The sequence below is a fragment of the Toxotes jaculatrix genome, chromosome 14 (genome assembly GCF_017976425.1).
Source record: "Toxotes jaculatrix isolate fToxJac2 chromosome 14, fToxJac2.pri, whole genome shotgun sequence".
NCBI classification, from domain to species: Eukaryota; Metazoa; Chordata; class Actinopteri; family Toxotidae; genus Toxotes; species Toxotes jaculatrix.
In genome coordinates this window covers 1,933,408-1,956,022 of record NC_054407.1, presented here as the reverse complement: position 1 = coordinate 1,956,022, position 22,615 = coordinate 1,933,408, and the positions used below count along the sequence as shown (strand labels likewise).

The 22,615-nt window shown below is 44.7% G+C and overlaps 1 protein-coding gene across 1 annotated transcript in view; it reads right to left on the bottom strand.

Moving 5' to 3' along the window:
- LOC121193049 (sickle tail protein-like) overlaps positions 1-20,955 on the bottom strand; it is a 33,682-nt gene extending 12,727 nt beyond the window's left edge. The window contains exons 1-13 of the mRNA XM_041055168.1: positions 20,809-20,955; positions 17,633-17,831; positions 17,168-17,366; positions 15,431-15,524; positions 8,628-8,919; positions 7,957-8,233; positions 6,850-7,167; positions 6,495-6,599; positions 6,266-6,303; positions 5,991-6,151; positions 5,597-5,772; positions 1,453-1,589; positions 12-159 (exon numbers count right to left, since the gene is read on the bottom strand). Of these exons, the coding sequence (XP_040911102.1) occupies positions 12-159; positions 1,453-1,589; positions 5,597-5,772; positions 5,991-6,151; positions 6,266-6,303; positions 6,495-6,599; positions 6,850-7,167; positions 7,957-8,233; positions 8,628-8,919; positions 15,431-15,524; positions 17,168-17,366; positions 17,633-17,744 (2,057 nt within the window). The 5' untranslated portion in view covers positions 17,745-17,831; positions 20,809-20,955. The remainder of the gene's footprint in view (positions 1-11; positions 160-1,452; positions 1,590-5,596; positions 5,773-5,990; positions 6,152-6,265; positions 6,304-6,494; positions 6,600-6,849; positions 7,168-7,956; positions 8,234-8,627; positions 8,920-15,430; positions 15,525-17,167; positions 17,367-17,632; positions 17,832-20,808) is intronic.
- Positions 20,956-22,615: the final 1,660 nt, after the last annotated feature.

The following is a 22,615-nucleotide window of genomic DNA, read 5'->3' as shown; positions in this document are numbered from 1 at the left end:
TCCACGAGTACCTGCGGAGAGAGCTGAGGCCGTCAGTCAGGGCTTTGACCCTCTTTAACATGGAGTCCATCTTGTGAGGTTCCTCCTTCAGGAAACGCACCGCCTCCACCTCCATCCTCAGCAATGAGCGCATCTTCACCTGCAGCTCTGGAAACTCGCCTGGAAGACAACACACAGGTGAAATGAAAAACGACATATCAATATTTAACCATGGATCCTCAGGACCATGCAGCCCTGACCAGGATGAGGGTACAAATGATGTCTAGACCAAAGCATCCATCCATCCATTTTCTATACCACTTATCCTGTTAAGGGTCAGGGGTGGCTGGAGCCAGTCCTAGCTGACTTTGGGTGAGAGGTGGGGTACACCCTGAACAGGTCTCCAGTCTATCCAGGGCTGACACATAGAGACACACTACCATTCACACTCACATTCACACCGATGGACAATTTAGAGTCACCAGTTAACCTAATCTGCATGTCTGTGGACTGTAGGAAGAAGCAGGAGAACCAGGAGGGAACCAAGCACAGGAAGAACATGCAAACTCCACACAGAAAAACCCCCCGGGCCACTGGATTCAAACCCAGAACTTTCTTGCTATGAGGCCTTGAAACACACAGCGTCAGATAAAGATGTCTTTGATCCAGTATTTACACTGTCCTACATATAGCTGGGTGATCAACTCAATCTGTATGCAGCCTAAATCCACTCTAAACACACTCTGACCAGTCTCACAACAACACTGCTTTCCTAACACACAATGTAAAAGAAACTAAAAGCAAAAAGTGTCAGAAAATCTGTGAACTTCCTCCTAAAACGTGACTCATTCGCTGAGATGAAGGAACATTTACTTTATTTCAATGAACAACAAACATGCCACAACATGTGCACACACACACACACGTACACTTTCACATACCGGTAACTGGTTTAAATGTGGCTGATCAGGGTATAATTCTTAAGCAAACAAGTATTTTATGTGTGTGTGTTGAGCTCTCATAGCTGGACAGTGAGTGGGCTGCAGTGAACACAATCACATGTGGACTGGGTTTCAGATGAGCTAATACTGATCCATTCCAGGAAGACGTCATTAGCACAAATCATTCAAAATGAATACTGAACAATTTACCACCGTTTGACTGGACTGGTTCCAGGCAAGGTGGAACAGTAAATACACAACTGCAGCCAGTCATTTCATGGGAGAAGACAAAAAAAGTCTGTGGGCTCACAGCTTTACTCAATTAAACAGCAGTGTGTCTTTTCTGGCTCCTCTGGACCATCCAGTTTTTAGTGAAACTATTCTTCATGCAAGAAATAATTGCTGATGTTGTAATGTGAGTCACTTGAGCCTTTAATTTCCTCAACTACGAGCGTAGGAATGACTGGCCTCTGGCCAAAGAATGATGAGATCTGATTCAGTCCTGTCTTGATCCAACTACAAAGCTACAGACCTTTAAGGGCGGCCAGAGCTTCTCCAACCCTCCGCAGGCCGACTGCTCCTTCCTCCACGTCTCTCAAAGTGACTGACAGCTGTCCAGGACTGGAGGCGGAGCTTCTCTGCAAACGGTCCACATAGTCCTCTACTTCACTGAAAGGTGGAAAAAAAAAAAACACATCAGTGGTGTTAACAGCAAAAAGCAGTAAGAAACTGAAGTGATATCTTACTGTAGACATGAGATGGCAGCAGAGAGGAGCTCCACAGTGCTGCTGGTGGTCATCAAATGAACACAATGAAGGTTTGGACACAGTAACAAAACTAATCATTTCAGTGAACGGTACAAACAGTATGTACTGCACATATGAGTATGCTGGTTCTCTTCATCTCTTTTGATGCTCTTTTATCTTTAATAACAATCAAAATTTGCTCCAGCCGAGCTCCAAAATGATCAATTAGCTTTATTTGCATTAAAATATCCATGTTGCCGACACATATTGACTTGAGAACTGCTGTGTTTCTGTTAACCAAGTTAATTGCCCTTAATTATACAAACACAGCAGCTGGGCAACAAACACACAAAATGGACACTGATGTGTTTTTCTGTTATCTGCATTTCAGTGTTTATGAATGGGGAAAAGGTAAACGAAAGGTGGTAAACGATCTGTGCTTCAGCAAACTGGCTTTGAAATGAAGCCATGACTATGAGGTTAAAATCTGTCCTCTTTAATTTGAGGGTGTTTACATCCACAGATGAACAGTACAGGAACTCTAGGTTTACTTTTTACTTGTAGCTACAGCTCTCCGAGCGATCAAAGATAATTCCAATAGTTAAAATAAGCTTTAGTTGTGTAGTAACATCTGGGTTCAAATCTTTTTATTCACTGTCTGACGCAGATGCTCTGCCAGGCTCCCACTGCAAACAGACCTTTTGCCTTTGGTCTGATTTTCAGTAAGTGACACATTTGCTTTGCTGGACTGAGGTCAGGTGACTAACTGTGCCGGTCAAGACCAGCCCACTGCTGGGCCTTAAAAAGCTCCCTGGCTGCTCTGTCCTAAAACTGGAAGAATATATAACAAAGGAGGCTGAACAGAGGAGGGAGAAACTAGTTTGTGTGTATGTGTGTTTACATCCATGGTATGAAGAAGGGCTCACACCTCAGTAATAATAACTTACCATGACCACTTTAATATCTTGTCACTAAGGCCAGCAGGTCTACTACAAGCATCAACTACTGGAGACTCAGGTTGCTCACTGATGATACATGTCATTCATATAACTATAGCTACAGTGTTGTTGTGCTTTAATCAACCTTCACACTGATACACTGCCAGTATGAGATGTCATCCATCAGAGCCTCACGAGGCAGTTTACTGACATCCAGCGGCAAGCAGACACATGTCCCGCCACAGGGTCTAAATATGGCAGAGAAAGCATGGGAAAGGACAGAGAGGAAGACAGTGATCCAACAGAAATCAGATTCCTCTGAAACAGCATTACTGCTGAACTGGTTTCAAACTTCATTAGGACGTCTTCAGTCAACACAAATAACTGTTTTGTGATAACAGTGTGCATATACAGTATATGACTGAGTGAATACCAGGCCCCACCCAGTGCCCTGCCCTAATACCCACACTGTGCCCTGCATGGTGCCCAGAGGTGACAGTCTCAGTGTAGCTCTAACACTTACTTACTCTTTTTTTTTCTCTCTCTCACTTATAAATAAACACACACACACACACACACACTCAGACAGACACACAGTGCCAGGCCACTGTAAATCAGACGATGAGCTTGTGAAAGTCCACTTCACTTTCACAGTCCAGCATGAAGGAAAAAGTCCCTCTTTCTGTTCACTACTACAGTCGCTGACATGGCCAACTGCTCATTCCCTACTGATACCACAGCCTCACATTACAGTGCTGATGGTTTTAAAGCATGTCATCATTTTGCAACCATAATAAGTACAGAGTGAAAAGTGTTAAACAGCTGCTGTGATCCAAAGGTTTAAACCTAACATCATGTGGTCAGATGTTTACAGTCTAGCCGGAGGATGGATCAGTCTGATGTTTTACCTTAGGGCATGAACATTTCACCCCTCTTATGTTCAAACAATCCTGCTACAAACTACAATTACTGGATCATTGGAGCCTTTCACACTATTAAACTTTCATCTGTTGTGCCTAATATGCATGTGCGGATCATCTGCACAGTCCACAGCCTCAGCTGTGTGCTGCCCCTTAAGCCTGTACACAGTCTTATTTATTTGTATTCCTTATTATTTCCTTATTAACCGGAGCGGGTTTTCTAACAGGCTGGTCCAGCTCCACTGTCACAGGGACTGATACAGGAAATCTTTCCTGCCCACAGTGATAACTCTGTCTGACAGGGAACTCTCTGAATTCTCTGCTTACAGTGTCTGGTTCAACCAAACGTCACTCTGTTTGCACAACCATGCACACTATGTATATTGAGATAAATATATATTTTTTTACCTTATCTTGTTATTCATTGTGTTTTATTTGTCTATTTTGTTATTTGTATCTATTTATCTATCTATCTCTATTTGTAGAAACTAAACTCTTAATTTCTTTGTTTTTTACTTTCTTCAGGTTAAAGCTATAACACTTTACGCAACAAATCATCTGGGAAGGGCAATTTCATGCCATAATATGTAGCACTGTACTGTAAGAAGTATGACCGTAACCTTTATCGTCATGTGAAATAACAGTTAAGGTCCCTGTACCCTTGTATCATCTTCCTTAGTCACTGTCCAAAAAAACGGAGTTAAGATTTTTCTCTTGTCAAAAGCATACGTCACTCACCAGTGGTTGGCTAAACCTAACTCTAACATAAACACAAGGTCTCACTCAACAATCAACCAAATAGCAATTATAGACCTGACAAAGAACATCACTGATTTTTTTTTTTTTTTTTTTTTTTTGGTTTGACACCATGAGCTGCTCACATGTTACCATGCAGAACAGTAGTTGGTTCTCTAAATACTTTCTGACACAAACACAGATGTGAGAGCCAGTGGAACAGACGCCAGGTCTTCTACCCTCGATACAAAGAAAGCAGCATAGCTTTCAGTTCTCAGTAAATCTGAGAACAGTGCAGGAGTGAAGCTTACTTTATGTGTTTTGCTGCTGATGGATGAGATTTGGATTGGTGTGCAGACAGACAGTTGTATCACACTCATTCAGAGACAATGCTAGGCCTCTGTTCGCACAGAATCATCTGCGTTATGAAGTCAGAGTGTAGCGTGTTCACATGAGAATGAGTTCTGATGTTTGCAGAGACCCACGTCGCAGCACATCAAATCACATCCCGTCCCCCGGCTCTATTTTTAACAATATGTTTCTTCACATTCTGCCTCTGCCTGGAGACGTCGTCGTGCTGCGTCTAACATGCCACCAGTGATTTGACTTCAGCTGCGGTGACACCATTAGAGGCCTGATGTCAGGGCAAGTGTGTAAATGTTGAAAAGGCTAAATCACCACTTCACAAATCACTGCCACTCATGGAAAGTTCAATCTGTGCCTCGACCTTAAGCCAAAGAGTCCAGCTGATCTCTTACATTTCATGGAGCTGATGTTTCGCTGTGAACTTAAGTTTCTTCTCAACATCAAACCTATGAAAAGACCAAAACTAATATGTGTAATAATAAGTAAATAATAGTAATACTACATTCTGTTTATAGAGTGCATTTTAAGATATTAAAAGACCCGTAACATGACAGTCAAATGAGTGAAAAAGAGGGAGGTAATTCAAGCTTGGAGTAGTGCAGGACATAAAATCACATTCAGTTCTGAGCAAAGCAAGATCAGATTAGGAGCGAGGGGATAACTCTGTCACCCGAGGTCGGTGCTCGGTCCTGGACAGTGGGGACAGGAGGTTGGTCAGAGGGAGTGTGGTGGAGGTAGGCAGACGCCTGGCTATGGAGGGTTTTATATAACCAGTGGTCACTGTGTCCACAAGTGTTAATTACTTGATAGCGGTCAGCAGCTAACACTAGCCGCTACAGCTACGTCTCAGGGTCCTGAACTAAGCATGGCTGTGTTTGATTGTTAATGAAACCAACTTTTTATTTAGAAGAGAACGGCTGTGTCTCCACATTCCGTAGCTAGATTCCTGAGTAAACCCAAACAACTCCCACCTGATCTGTTTGAGAATTCTGTCCTCTTTAGCCAGGTAGTGGATCCTCTCCTCCTCCATCTCAGCTCTCCGTCTGTACGCTGCCTCCTCAGACTGAGCCAGCCGATCACACATCAGCAGCATCAGCTCCTGACCTGCCATCCGCAGCATCGAACTCACGGTCTCCTGGTTTGACAGCTGGAACACATGGAGCAACTCAAGAATCTGGTTTCAACAACAATCTCTTTTTATTTAGCTTTATAATTGATTTAAGGCTAAAATGAATCTTTTCTAGTCTTTTTGGAATCTAATAATAGTAATAATAATACTTCCTATTATTAGAATCACTACTTTATACATCATATTATCATTATTTATGCTGCACAGATCACAACAAAGAGTTTGCAGGTCAGTACCTGTAAGTCTCTGAGTTGGCTCAGTTGCAGTCGCAGCTCACACACACTTTTCTTTGCTAGCACCAAGCGGTGCTGCAGGCGGCTGTCAGAGGCCTGAAGAGCCAGAGGGGCGGGACTGAAGCCGTCAATCAAGGTGGCAGAGTTCTGAGGCTCAGACGACACTGAAGATCAAAGAAAGATGATTTTAAGATTATCCTCATTTTCGGCAAATAAGAAGTATGTTTTTGTATAATGGTCATGTCGCTATCTGTTATATATAGATAAAAAACTCTCACCAGGTCTGTTGTTGAGGAGTTTGCGTCCAGCGTTCTCACTGTGAGGACACATGGACAGTTACATTAGAAACCTAACCATCCTTGTTCTAGTCAGGGCTTACACAGCAGCCACAACTAACTTCATATGATAAGTGACTTCACCTACCACTGCAGTGAACACGTATAGTGGATAAATCTAATGAGCATGTTGGATGTCATATATATTTGAATTAAAGGCAGACGTTCAGACCTGACAGTGTCCTCGACTCCTGGGACATCTGATCCCATAGACAAAGCGTGGTGCACCAGCCCTGCCAGGCTGGCTAACTGCTCCTCCATGGCTTTCATTCTCTCACTGGAAAAACAGGAACACGTGTATCCATCATATTATCACACACTTATTTTAACCATCAAGTAGTGCTGTCACACACCTATTCAGCTCCTCAGCTGCACTGTATGCAACTGATCAGACATGATATGTGAGATATTTCTGATATGAAATATGGAGAACCCCAGGGCTCTGTTCCCAACCCTCTGCTTTTCTCTCTTTATATTTCACCTCTTGGCCAAATTTTATTAATTTTCACTCCGATGCTGATGCTCACCTCTGGTCATTGCTGGCAGTCACATGACCCTGAAACAATCTCTCAGGTTGCTCCTGAGGGCTGTCCACAAATACAGATGAAGCAGAGGAAGACGAGCCACCTCCTCTGCTCCTGTTTATGATCTCCACCGTGCCTCCATTACTGTCCCGCCGCAGGGACCGGCGAATCGGTGACATCCTCTCTGGAGACATGAGGCCCACACCTCCGGTGATCTGTCCGTCAATCATCCGGACGTCACTGACTCTGTGAGGGGAAGCAGGTGAGGTTTTGGTTCCCAGGGGAGGGAACTGGCTTTCTCCATACTTCCTGCTCTTCTGCCTGGTTGATGGAAAAAGAAGATGGAAGAATGCTTGAATTCATCAACACCATCTACTGCTCACATGATTGGCTTTGACCCATTATTTTCTCTTGTCTCTTTCTTTCCTCTGCAAGAAATGAGTGCCTGAAATTTTATACTTGTTCACAGAGCAGATCAAGTGTCAGATGCCGTTTTCTTTTTTACAGTGGTTAGTCAGCAGTAAAATATCAACATTTAAAGATTTTAGCTGGCTTTTATTGTGAAGTGGTCACAGGAAACAGAGTTATTCGTCATTGAGGTTAGTACTGACAGTGATGATTATGGGTCATTTTATGGAAACAGTGATGCCACATTAACCAGGACTGAATATACAAAGGATAGTAAGTTTTTTGTTTAGGGTTCTGTCTGATTTATCAATCAGTATATTAATAAAATCTGTTCTTACTGATATCATGACACTGCTTTCATCCATACTTCCCAGCTCTATAAAAGACAGGCAATATTAGGAAGACCCTGGTGGATCTGTAGACCTAGTATCAGCCAGAGAGTTATTGTTTGCTGCAGTTGCTATGGCAGCAGACTTAATGCAGGCTTGTGTCCTCTGTAAACCAGTCACTTCCTGCTTTCTGTTGTTACTTCCTGCTGCTGATGCTCAGATGAAACAGAAATGGTCACCTTCAAATGGTGTGGAGAGCTCTGAGGTATCCCAGCTGTCAGCTGGACTGGGTAATGTTCCCATGTCTGTATCACTGTTTCCAAAGAAAGGCCCTGCATATGAATCTGGACTGAGTGTAAGTCAGAGTGTGTACCTGTGGAGGGAGCAGGTCGAGTGATCCATGCTCTCTCTGTAGCCCATCAGGGGTTTAATGGAGGCCCGGTACTGCTGCAGCCCCCCTGGGATCCCTGCGACCCCAGCATCGACCAAGCTTACAGCGAGAGAGGGAGGAGCACTGCACTGGGAGGAGGCGAAGCTGGAGCGACCTCCCCCTCCGTCCTGCAGGGAGGAGCAGTAGGAGTCTGGGTAATGTGGTCCTCCTTCACCACGCACCACCAGGGCCATGCTCTTACTGCTGCCGGCGTCCTCATCTAACACACACACACACACACAAAACTTGTTTCACTTTCCTCATACGATTCACTCATTGACATAATGCCCTTCACCCTAACCTTAACCACCACAACTAATTGCCTAACCTTATCCCTTCTAGTGCAGATTTAGTTGGCTGGATATTATTAACTATTTGTAGACAACAACACTGGTATATGTTCATCTATAAAGCCTTGCTGGGTAAACTCCCAGAATACCTCTGTACCCTTCTCTCTGTCAGCTCCAGTAGTTACAATCTGCACGCCTCCGGGTGGCTGCTCTTGAATGTTCCCCTGGCTGGGACAGTCCTTGTTTTCTTGCCATGCACCATGGTCATGAAATAATCTCCAAAAAGTTCTTAAACTAAAGCTGAGGACCCTGCAGATGTCTCACCGGGCTTGACGTCTCTCCTCTCCAGTATGACACTGCTGCTGGTGCAGACGGTGCTCGATCGCCCCACCCCTGGCAGGCGTTCCCACGGTAATGTGGCGCTGCCTGGATCCACCAGTCCTGGCCCCCCTCCTCGCACGCTCCCCCCTCCATACGCCTTCCTGGAGGGAGAGGAGGGCATGGAGCGGACCATGGGGGGAGACATGGAACCCTGCAGGCCGTGCAGGGTGCTGCAGTTGGACGACGACAGCGTGTGGACTGGACTGTGACTGCCGTACAACATCTCTTTGGAGATCTGTTAAAAAAAAAAATCACTTATCACTTATGGACAGATCACTCAGTCTACCTGTGAGAGCTGCTCTCCAGTGGGATTTTCTTCAGGGCCTAAATGTCCAGGTGAAGGATGAACTAGCTGTTAAAGATAAATCTGACCCTCTTGACTCATTAATGTCTTTTGCAATTAAACTAAAAAAAACAAAACACCTGTGGGAGACAGGCAGGGAGAGACTGCACTCCTCCTCTGCTCCTCAGCCTACTTCCCTGTCCTCTGCTGAAGCAGCCACACCACAGTCATCCAGCTCCTGAAGTCCCATCAATCTTTCTCCTTTAGGGAAGGAGTCCATGCAGTTAGGACGGGCCTGGCTGACTCCCGACGAAGGTGGCTTGAAGACGGATGAGTGAATCTACTGTGGACAGCTCTGTAATTGCTCTTCCTGGAGGGAGAGGAGTCCCCTCTGAATACAAAGACGTGGGCAAAGTTTTCAGTACAGCACGGGGCTCTCTCTCAGGCCTTTGTCGCTACAACTACTACCTGGTGCCCCACTGCATCCTAGTCACCTCTACAGCCTTACCCACCAGGATAGGGAGGCCATGGAAAAATATGTAAATAACTCTCTGGCTGCTGGCACCATTTTTCCCTCCTCGTTTCCTCTCAGCACAGGTTTCTTTGTAGGCCTCCTATCAGCAGGACCACATTATCTGTCCGTGCCTTCTAAACTGTGATGCATCACTGCTGGAAAACACGTCTGCTTTATGAAGTGACACCACTACAGTATGTTTAAGGTTTGGTTGGGTTTAGGAAGACCATGGTTTGTATTTAAGTTAGTACTTAGTGAAGGTTAGGGGCCCTTCATTGCCATGGTTACAGTAATAAAGCTGCTGCTTGAATTGATGGTGGCCCCACATATAAGAAATCAACACTGACTGTAGGAAACAGGAAACACACAGAGGTCCCCTGACCCATCATTAAACCCGACCTCCTCTCTGTGTGAACTCCAGTTAACTTCCAGTAAGGTTTTAATAATCAGTATTTGATATGAACTCCAGATCAAATGAGTGTGTCATGTGACAGGTGTCTTATCGCTGAGTCTGCAGCTCCCCTCAGATCTACAGTAGTTTCACGGTCTGTACACTTCCTGTCTGTCGTTTCCAGCAGCAGCAGCAGCAGGTGAGGGAATACTAATGTACTACATGCAAATGTACTCCAGGTTGGGAACAGGTTATTTTAGAGTCTGCCAGGTGTGCATGAGATGAGGGGGGGGGCAATAACGAACCTGCTGCAGGGAGACCTGCTGTTACAGAGGAACCCTGTACAGACATGCAGGTGTGTGTGTGTGAAAGCTGTGCAGGCACTGTGGGAACAACTCCAAGCATTAACACGCTCTCATGAAGCAGGTGAGTCACCATGTGTGTGTGCGCTCCACAGCAGAAACACCCTGGATTTGAGCGCAGTGCAGAGACAAACTGTCAGGACAGCTGACTCCTCTGCTGCCTGTTTGGTGTGCGAAACAACCACAGTTCAGTGGTTCCAGGCTCTGACTTCCAAGCTGATCCAGAAACAGCCAGTGTCACTCTGCATACTAAGCCTCACAGCTCCGACCTGATGCTTCTCTCTGCTTGTTTCCCCGTGACTTCATGCTGCCGTGGTGACGACCCACTCGTGCAGGGCCAAATGTTGTTACCATATTGTAGTGGTTTGTGACTGGGAGCTGGGCTGTCAGTCAGGCAACATTTTGCTGTTTTCTACCCATGTGTTTGGGCACATGACCCCTGGAGTGACAACTTGATTCATATGCTGAGCTGTGGGTGACAGCTGGTGATTGGTGGCTTGCCATGCAGCGCTGTCACGTGATCTGCATTTTAGGGGTTAGGGTTTTTATTTGTTGTTTTGGCTGCACTCCCCCTGACGCCTCCTCCACCTGTATTGATAAACACATGAGTTCTGTTTGGACTATGATCTGTTGTGGCATTGCTCATCTTTGCCCTCCAGGCTGGGCATAACAATCATGTTAACAGGCAATCATGTTAACTCTCTCTCTCTGCTGCACACAGCAACATCACTACACATTCATGTATGTGACTCAGCAGCACAGGATGATGGAACCTAATCCTACAAGGGGCTGACTCTGCCCCCCCCCCATTTACATCAAGCTTTTACCGGGCACTCTGTCTGCTCTGCAGCTCCACTCTGTCTCAAGAAACTTCTGATGATTAATCCACAAAAATAAGATTTTTAAAATCCATACTTCAACGTGGGTTAGAAGCCCTGAAGTGTGCAGACATTTCAACTTTAATGCAGTACAACAAATGATCTGCAACATGTGGATGTGTTGCTTCTTGTCCTGTGAATGTTGTCCAGTATAAGCATGTGTCAATGTCCTGTGCATGTCATGTAACCTGAACACACCTCACAACTAAAGCACTAAATACCAGCCATAAATATGATTACAGAGAGAAAGAACCAGGACCAACCAGTGGGATAAACCAGCCCTGGTATGAAGGCAACGTGATAATGATTCCATCTCCATCTCCACTACAAACTCAACTGCTCTGTGTCTGTTACGTAGAGAACGGTGAATAAGTTCATGAAGGAGTGATGAAGAACGCGCTGCTTTGTAAGTGACTGTTGTGCGGTTTGTGACATGGTGACTGCCAGCACCGCGTCAACATCACAGACTTTGCCTGAACAGCTTCATCTTAAATGTTCCTGTCGTGCACTTCTCTTCACCCACAGCACAGCTTGCTCTCTCCTCTGCCACTTACATACAACCGCATTGTTTCTTACTGGATTCCACCATCTTTCTGTCAGACATCGTTACTGGTTCCCATGTGACTCCTCAGGTGAACTACAGATACCAAACCAATGGATATTTTACTATGAGGGGTTCAAACTTCTGTCTTCTTCCTTCTTTTTTTTTTTTAAACATAAAAACATTCTCAAATGTGCAAGCTTTTTGGACTTGATTCAACCAGCGATAAAAGAACGACACCAGAGAGTTAAAAAAAATAAGAGTTAAGAGTTATAGAGTTTTTTCCACACCCAGATCTAACCAAACTGTGTGCTCTGTTTTTTTTCTTTTAGTTACGTATTGATCCTTTTCTCCTGTGTAACATGCTGAGTTTGTGCAGCTCCTGTTCCAAAGTACAGAAAAACACACAGCTTAACCTATTATTCTGATATAATTTGTGCTGTTTGTGACTTACCTCAGCATGAACACAGTCAATATTCCTGTGGCTGTGTAGATGTAGGGAGGTGCGCACTAACCTGTATGACTGAGTGGGTGACACCATTTGAATCCATCTCTTTATTTTAAAAGGGCGTAGCTCCCTAAACCTACACAGAGCCAGCATGCCGTAACACAGAAACCAGCCAGGAGTCTGAACATCCAACACGAAATAAAGCCTGCAGTGTAACGTCCAGACCAGTTACACAAGGAGAGCAGGCTGTCAGTCAAATGATCGTTCTAGCACAAATTGAGTTGACACAGATTCCCCAAAACAACAAAATCTCCTTCCAACTGTGAGTCAGCTCTGACTGGCTTTGGCTTCAGCTTTCAGACAGCATCTCCCCTGTCAGCACGCAAACCCTCCGCAACCCCCCCACCCCCAACATACACGCTCGATGTACACTCACGACCAACTGTGGTGAGCAGAACAGTGTCTCACTCACAACACGTCCAACCTAGACTACAACAGCAGAGACCATGTCAGGTTCCAGTCCTGTCAGCCAAGAACAGAAACCTGAGGCTGCAGTGGACACAGGCTCACCAACACTGGACAGCTGAAGACAGCTGAGTATTGTTGCTGACCATGTTCATTCCTTTATGAACACAGTTTATCATCTTTTCATGGCTACTTCCTGCAGGTGTCCCACAGAATCTTCACACATGTATATGAGATGTCATGCCTTAAGGACTTAAAGACCTGGATGACTAGTCGTTTTCTGCTTTTGAGTTCAGACAAGACTGAAGTTATTGTAATTGGCCCCAAGCAGCTCAGAAACTTAGTTCTGTTCTGGCCTCCAATGCCACTGTAAGGAACCTCTGAGTTACTTTCAATCAAGACTTGTCCTTGAACTCCCCACATCAAAGACACTTCTGGGACTGCCTTTGTAATATTACAGAAATCAGACACATCCTGTCTCATAATGATGCAGAAAAACTAGTCCATGCATTTGTTACTTCTTGGCTGGACTATTGCAATTCCTTATTATCAGGCTGCCCCAAGTCTCCAAAGACTCTCCAGCTGATTCAAAATGCTGCAGCATGAGTACTGACAGGAACCAGGAAATGAGATCATATTCCTCCTGTATTAGCTTCTCTGCATTGGCTCTCTGTAAAATTCAGAGTAGAATTTAAAATCCTGCTCCTCACCTACAAAGCCCTCAATGGTCAGACACCATCATATCTCAAGGAGCTCATAGTACCTTATTATCCTGCACTGTGCTCCCAGAACACAGGCTTTCTAATGGTTCCTAGAGTCTCCAAAACAATAGGAGGCAGATCCTTCAGTTATCAGGCTGTTCTTTTGTGGATCCATTTACCAGTTTGGCTCTGGGAGGCAGACGCCTTCTGCAGGTTTAAGAGGAGGCTAAAAACCTTCCTCTATGATAAAGCATATAGTTAGTTCTGGGTCAGGCTTTCTATGAACTGTCCTTTAGTTAAGCTGCTATAGGCTTAGACTGCTGGGGGTCTTCCCATCATCATGCACCGAGCTCCTCTCTCTCTCTCTATCTGTACTCATTCATATCCCATTAATACATGTTACTAACTCAGCTTCTTTTCTTTCCTGTAGTTCTGTTCTTTCTCTCCTTTCTTCTCTTCTGGTGTTGCTCTCTGCAGTTTCATCTGCCCTCGGAGCTGTTGAGTCTGGATCTGCTGCTGTGGATCTACTGCCCCCATTACTAGTCTCATTAATTATTATTATTAGTCCTGTTATTAGTCTTCGTTTTACTATTACTATATTAGTCCTATTACTGTGTTATTCATATTAGTCTTGTTATTGTTGCTATGTGGAACCTGCACTGTGTTATGTTCTCTTTCCTCCTGCCTGCCTAAGTTGCACTGATTAGTCCAGAGTGATGTTGAGTCTAGTGTCTGTAACAAAGGGCAACTCAGAATATGTTTCGTGGAAGCTGGGAAAAAGATGCATCTCTACACTGTGATGCCACATTTCCAACATGACTATGGGTCAAAACAAGATGGCATATTTGTTCCTGATTGGCCCAGAGGGGACAGCAGCATTTATGGGGTACATGCTACACACAGTCAGACAGCCACCCTCTGTCTTTTCACAGGGGGTTATGTGCAGTGCCACAGCAGTATGCTCAGGGGGACCTCCTCTCTAATGGAACATCACATACTGTGTATTAACACATCTGCTATCTGTTTACCTAGTACGGATCCATCCTATTATGCACTGTGCAGGCAGGCACACAAGGGAAGAGGACCCAAACGCAGAAACCCCCAAGCAACGATGTGGATGATGTGAAGATGAGCGAATTAAAGTGCAGTCCAGAAACAAAACTTAAAACAACTAAAAATTATCCAAAATGGAGGAAACTTTAGAAGCAGAAACTCAAGTCCAAAACTCAAAGCCCTTACTTATGGACAAACAAAGACACAGAGGAAATCCAAATGGAAACTGGAGACAAATCCAGGAGGTAACATAGGCAGGGAAACAGGTAAGACAACGGACTAAGAGACTCCAGGATATGAACTGACGGTGCAAACATGGGCCGAGACGCAGACGATCTGACCAGGACACAAGACTTATATACACAGGGGTATCGGGCAACAGGTGAATCACATTAGAGTGGGGCAGATCTTGACGTATCCAAGATTCCTCAGGTAATACTCATTCATGCCACTTGTCTTTATCCTGTCAAATTTAATTTCACACTCCAGACAAACTACAGGTCTGTGCTCCTCTGACTGCAGAGGAGCTGCAGGAAAGTATGACTGACACAGGTAGTGGTGGCGTAGTATTCCACTGTGCAGCCCTGATGCAAAGCAACATTTGGACAATCATGCTTCCAGAGGATGAATCCTTTTTGGTCATTGCACGGACTTCCTTCTAGCTCCAGTAATATTGGAAGAATTGCTAAGCACAACCACACAATCCACACCCACACATGAGAACAGCATCCTGTCACAATGAATAAAGAGCAGGCAACATACACCACCGCAGCTTCCACTGAGATTCCTGAGGTCTGGACCACAGAAACTTTCACCACAGCCTTGTAGCCTAAGTAGCATTATTTGCTCCTGAGGATATCAAGTGGATATCATACAGAACAGCTCTAACACAGACAAAGTCTGACTCAAGTCTACAAGTTGTCAGCTGTCGTGTTGTTTTGCATTCCTAAATGGATACATCATGTTCCTGTTATAAAGCTCCCATCTGAAACACAGACACCATTCCTTAAAGTCTCATCAAAGTCCGGGCCACTCTGTTAACACTACAGGACACAGTGGCAGACACGAAGGGGGAACACAGAAGCAGCAGAAGAGATTCGGCAGACTCACCCTCCCCTCTGTGCTGGCAGGCCTGGCATGGCGGATGAACACCTGTGCTGGGTCTTTATGATAAACCTTCAGACAGGAGTGGGATGTGATGTTTCTGGAAGCAAAAACAAACAGTGACCGTTCAATGTGTGTATGAAGTCCTACGACGGGACACTTTATTATACACAGAATCACCGTTTACTCATGTGCACGAGATTATTTTGGATTTGGATTCAGTTCATGCGTGTTGAAAACAGTGAGCAGTCGGACGGATCTGATCAGCCAAGGCACAGACGAGTCTGTCCGGTAAATCTGGTCCAATCGTATGGCTATGCAGCATGTAATGACACGTCACTAAAGGCTCAAATACATTTACTCCTTATGGTTATAAATTCTTACGAGAGACGTTCATTTTGTTTATGATGATGAATATTTTACCATCTTTTTGCTCATTATACACTAGATGATGTTCGGTTTGCTGCTTGATCTTCATCATTCACTTGTTAGTGTTAAAACCCTTGAAATCAGAGACAGTATATTAGACAGTATACTAGCAGCAGCTGTGCCTTTATTACCTTCACAGCTGCTGAGATTCAGGCAGCCCTGTTTCCTGGATATTACACTGATACTGTACGTGATAAATTTGCAAGAATAAATGTTTTGAGAGTAACAGTTGATGGTGTTACTGGAGTTATCTTCCTCTAATCTGTTCTCAATCATGTCAACATGTATCACACAGTTCTGTTCTTTCTTATCTCTCTCTTCTCTTTTGCTGTCGCTCTCTGCAGGTTCATATACCTCCAGTGCTGTAGAGTCTGGATCTGCTGCTGTGGGCCACCTACCACCCCCATTACTAGTCTCTCAACGAGTGAATCAAAGGCAAGCTCCATGCAGTTCACTTACTTCATTATCATTTAACTGAAAGCACCATCTTTCGCTAAAATGAACCAAAGTCCTTCTGTTTCCTAAACCTTGGACTCATGTCCTGGATGTGAGTCCTGTGAGTCCCGTGCTTTCTACACCCACCATTCACCCCAACCACCTGCCCATGAGTTGAACGTGATGTGACAGTACTGTACTTTTCTACCAGAAACAGAGCTGCCAGTGAATGCAATACAGGCAGGAATTACATTTTGTTGACAAAGTAACTGACCAAACAAATTCATAATATACAAACTGCTGCCCGTGAGACTACTGTAGCTCTGGTGGAATGGAGACACTAGCTGGAGGGGGACAGAGCAGCCATTACTGGTCTGGAAAGACCACGAGAACCTTGAGTACATCCACACTGCTAAACGCCTCAAGTTCTCTGCACTCCAAACAAATAAGGTGTAAGCCTGACGCTGGGCTTAGGTATGTCTAGCCTTGTCATAAACATTCACACCTGTTGCACCATCTATAACTACGGGTGCAGCTACGCCCCATGTAGACAATGCACATCCATGACGACACGTTCTACTGCAGGGATAGTTAGCATGGCATTAACTTTGCTACATTTTACTGGTGAACACATTACAACAGGGTGGTTTTGGACTTTGCCTGGTTCTCCTGCCTGTTGCCAGCCACTGCCTGCTCCTTGAATTTAAGACCAGTGTAACACCAAAATAAAGCTGTCAGCATTATGAATGGGTAGAAAGGAGAACAGGAAATGAAATATTTAGGGAAATCGTCTGAACACATATACATTTTTATGTTAACTATCTTAGGAGTGTTAGTGGACTTGAGTGTATCACTTTAACTGCATCAAAAGGTCCTCACCTGACGTCCTCCAGGTCATAGTAGACATTGCGACTGGTGTCTTTGATGTAGATGGCCATGCTGGGAGACTGCAGCATCTTCATGGTGAGCTGATGGGGGAAGGCAGTGACAAACAGAGCCTGCAGAGTCTCCCGACTGCTGATCTCATCCGGCATCCTGATCTGCTTCGTCTCCTCCCCATACTGCAGGTACAACACACCTGATACAGCACACACACACACACACACACACACACACAGGCAGGGAGTGCTTTAGTCTCTCACAGGACTACAGACACATCCATCAATCTGAACACACCACACCAGACCTGGGATAGCTAGACTACATGTGTCCAACCCCTGGTTCACTGTTAGAGTGAGATGTAGTAACAGCAGCTTGTTTCCTTCTGCCCTCAGCTTGGTCTGTAGAATATTTGTTCAGACTGTACAGGCCATGGTGTGTGTGTATGTGTGTGTGTCTACCTACCAAGCGGCCTCTCTCTTGGCTGACCACTGGAGCGACCCACAGGTAGACTTGCCCTGGCTTTGCAGCCCCTTAAAAAGGGGACTGTGGGTGGCAGCACCTCTCCTTCGGACATGGTCTCTGAAACTAGAGGGTCCTGCTGCTCCACCAAGCCCAGCACACCTACACAGAGGGGGCTTTCAGAGGGCCGGAGACTTCTTACCTGGATAGAACAGAAAAAAAAGAAAAGAGCAAACTGAATTAGACTGAGAGTCTTGCAGGGAGAATGCAGAACAAAAGACTGTGAGCTTGAACAATGATGAGCTGTTGTTACAAGGGTGCAGGTGCTTCCTCCACTGCTTTCAGGCATCAGAAAGGAGTCAGTCATTACTTCTAGGTACTAGTGACAGTATTCAAGTCTGTTCTGTCCACGGTGCTTGCCAACATTGTCAGTAAGGGCACTATTTCATGATGGTGGAGGGCATAGAAAGCACTCCACCCCTATCCTAGTTTGGTATTTTGATCCAGCCAATCCAGTGGCACACTGCAATGTGATCAAGCAGAATGTGTATGTATTCCAATTGTAGCATTAATGCCAGTCTTGTTGTCGCTGTTAAGCCAGGTTTGCGCAACAAAACACACACATCAAATTTTGATGAATTATTCTAGAGTTTCTTTTGCAAATCTTTCCTTTCTCCTCCCCCCAGTGTGTCCATCCAATACATACTCTGCTTTTCAACAGGTCTGACCAAAGTAACACATGGAACTCCACAGGAAATAAGTATAGAGAATGTGCAATGACATCATCATCTCTGTCAAGATGGTGGTCACTGAGCTCCCTCTTCATCTTGTGGAAAGTTAGTATTCTGAAGGGCCAAATCAAGTGAACAATGCAGTTGGATGAGTTCAAATCTGCCTTCCTGGATGGCATCCATCACCTCTGTGGACTTGTGGGCTGGAGCACTATCCTGGTGGACAAGCACTCCTCTTGTCAGCTTCCATTGCCGAATCTTCTTGATTTGCTCCTGTGGCTGTCTCATGAGATCAACTCAGTAGGCCCCTGTAATAGTGTGACACCTTTCATGGCAGTCCATCAGCAGCACTCCCTTTGCATCCCACAAAAAGGGAGGCCATCACTGTGTCTGGAAACCCTCTTGATTTGTATTTTTTTTTTTTTTTTGGGAGCCAGAGGCTCTGGGAGTTTCCACTGTTTTGATTGTTCTTTCATCTCTGGTTGGAAGTGGTGGACTCAAATCTCCTCTGCGGTCACAAATTGCTGGAGAAATCTCTCGGGATCTGCCTCAAAATATGGCAAGATTGTCCCTTAATGTGTTATGCCGAATCCGCAACCAAACAACCACTTCACAAATGCATGGCACAACACAGAAGAGCCAGCTCCTCAGGTCAGGACTCAGCAGTCCATCTACACCTGAAGGACAAAGGACACTCATTTGAGGAGAGTCATGTTCACAATTTTGGTTAGAGAAGGCCGATGCTTTAAAAAAGGATTGGAAGAAGCCAACAACTCACGTGACCTCAGTGACTCTCAAGGTGTTAAATATCACAAAAAGTTAAATATCTGGACTCCCCACCAGTCACTTAGAACTGAAGAAGCCCTTCAGATGAGAGGTGAAAAGTTTTCAAGAACCTCAAGCAAGTCCAGCTGTCTTTGTACAGCTTTTGGAAAAACCATGACCTGGATGACTGACAATCCTCACAGACAGATTAAAAAAACAAAAACAAAAACATGTTGACATTACTTTTAACCTGTCTGGTAATGCTTCCTGATTGATTTCTTTTCAGTGACATCAACATCTCTGCTATTAACTCGGTAAGCGCATTGTTATCATACCGTGGTGTACACTCACTGAGCACTTTATTAAGAACATCTTAACACTGGGTAGGGACTTCCTTTGCTCTGACAACAGACACTCATGGCATGGATTCTACAGGATGTTGGAAACATTCCTTTGTGACTCTGTTTGCCCTGAGATGCTTTTCTGCTCACTGCAGTTGCAAACAGTGGTTATCTGACTTACCGTAGCCTTTCTGTCAGCTCCAACCAATCTCATTAACATTTCTATCCACAAAACTGCAGATTATTGGATGTTTGTAGTCTACTGTCTAGATACATACTCATCTTTTCTGAACTCATATGATTTAACAGTTAATCTTAATGAACAGAGTTTTTAAGTTGATGCGCATTGTTTGAAAATGCAACACAATATAACTATTTGAATCATTATTTATTCAGTATGATTTAATTCTGTTCATGAAAGTCCAAAAGTCCAAAAAGCATCACATACTTTTATTGTTACTCAGAATCAAACTATTGCCTTTAAAGATAAAGCAGGTTAAATATCTGGAGATTTATAGCCTTATTGTCCTTTCAAGTCAGATTGTATCTAGTTGGCCGCATTGTATTGTGACTTATCTGAATGCCACTGGAGCTATCTAAAATATGATCATAATTAGATGCAGGTTTCACTTTATTATCATCTGCAACTGTTTGCCTTTCTTGGCGCACACAGGTGGTGGCCCAACCTCAGAGGAGCTGCAGGTGTGACGGAGATTGTATTGTTCACAGACACCTAAGCAATAGAAAACACTTATTTATTCTGCCATATCACTAAGAAACTGTTCTCAAGCAATTTCGGCTCAAGATCATCTTTTACATTTGGCTGACACTTTGTTCGCCACCTTCAGCACCGTGGTGGTGACTCCTGACGGGTGATAATCCCGTAGAAAGCAATTCTATAAACTGACATTTCGTTGAAGTAACTCGTGTTTAACATATGAAAGTAACGCCGAACGGGAGAGTGGACCCTAACTCTTCGCTTATCCTTTCTTGTTTTACTGTGGCTGCTGTGGACAATTGTCACTAATGGACGTAACGGGAAATGGACAGATGTTAAACGGAATTTGGCGCTACACACCTCCCCGTAGAGCAGAGCGGCTAACAGCTGAGTAGGCACTCAACAGCCCGTATAATGATGTGTTGATAGAGCAGCTCGTAAGTCAGCCTATACAAACACAGAATGAGGCTTTGACAGGATGAAGGCGTGGGTGTGTTAACTAAGAGTTTAAACGTTGCTGGTCAGTCTGCCTACTGTTTTTTTCCAGTAAATCAAAAAAGACTTTCAGTCAGTAGAAATGCTGGTTGGTTAAAGTTATATTAAAACAGACTTGAGCGGACTTACCTGGAGGGAAAAGCTGCCAGCGTGCAGTCACTCCAGAGTGCTAACTTTAAGCTAGCACCGTCCAGCTCAGGTGTAGGAGTAAACTCCAGTCTCAGAGCTTCACGTCGGTTTAAAAGTTACTTTGGTCTCTGTCGGACGTTGTTTGTGTCTGAACTGTCGCGTGTTTGTGTGTCACAGTCAGGTGCATTGAGAATCCCCACCTCTCTGTCACCGCCTCTCTCTATCGCTGCTGCACTATCACAACACAGCTCCACCTCAGTAAATAGTGCCGGCTTTACCAGTCCGACGAGCAGAACACTCCAACCTGTCAACTTTACGACACCGCACGAGTCGCTTATTACAGTGAGCCAGGACTTCTCTAGCCCCCCTCCCCCACCACCACACCACCACACCACCACCACGACCACACCACATACTCTTCATTAAAATAAGATGAGATTAGATTAGATTATTAAGTGTTTTAAGAAATGCATAGCATATATGATGTGCTATAAGTAATGAGTATACTATGTGTGAGTAGATACGTACTGTCTATGCAAACAGCACAGGAATGTGCAAAATGCAGACAGCAGGAAAGGTGCACCATTAGCTGAGAGACACTGCAGGTACAGAGCACAGTGTGTGTGTGTGAGGTGTTACGTTAACGGGTTAGAGCAGCCACACGTCACACGCTGCTGCGGTCTGTCATAGCATAGATTCATACTGACGTCATACCGGCGGCATTACATCAAAGTGACACCTGTCACTCTACTGAAAGTGTCTGTGTTGTATCTTCATGTGACACAGACATGAGAAAAAATATACAGCAACGGCACGTGGAGACAGGAGACTGTCACCGCAGAGAGCATGTTTAGGCTGGGATAATACTGTGTCAGTAACAGGTGCAGGATTTTTCAGGTGTACTCTCCCACTCTATTTCTCTCTCTCTGAACAGGGGTGATGATGATAAGATTTGGGAATATAGTTGAGCTAACCAAACCAGCAAGCCAGGTGGAAATCCTCCCGACTGCAGAGGTCTGACGTGGTGCTGAGCTCGTGCAGGTTAACCGGATACCAGGAAGAGGTGAACCTGAGGCACAGGTAGAACAGTACACTGGAGAAACAAAGAGAGCAGGCTGAATGTTACACCACGTAGGTGAACTGATGATCTGGCAAAGAGTGGAGTGAGGGACCGGTCTTTAAATACTGCTGCCTTCAGGTGAAACTGAAGAGGTGGTTAACCACAGGTGTGCCGGAGAACTAGAGGGAAAACAAAGCAGAAACTCAAGGCATGAAGGAGAGAACAGAGGGAGGAGTTTGAGTTTGGATTAGCTTCAGTGGAGAGATGGTTTTAAACGAAGAACTTGAATCAACAAACAGCCTCCTAACGTGCATTATGACTGTTCTGCTGGGTCAGGGCAGAGTGAGGTGCTGTGCAGACGACATCCTCTGTTTACCTACAAGGCTGGTAACAAAACAGTGGCATATAAATGTCAGAGCTTCAGTGGATTAATACTGTGGAAGGTTTTCATCATCTCTTATCTTTACACATGCAAAGACACGCACACTCCACACTCAGCACAGCACTTCTAGAAAGGCAATATTCCTGTGGTCTGTCAGTCACTTCAAATTTAGGTAATGATCAATGTGTAAACAGTAGAGTCAGTTATTTATTTTACATCATTGCATTGAAGGTCCTTCAGTCAGCCTGCAGCTGTTTTTATTAAGTCATAAGGTTCAATCTCCTGCTCAAATGCAAAGATAAGCATGTGTTGCAAGACAAAAGCCTCTTTAAAACAGACATCCCTCTATACCACCATTAAGGAGA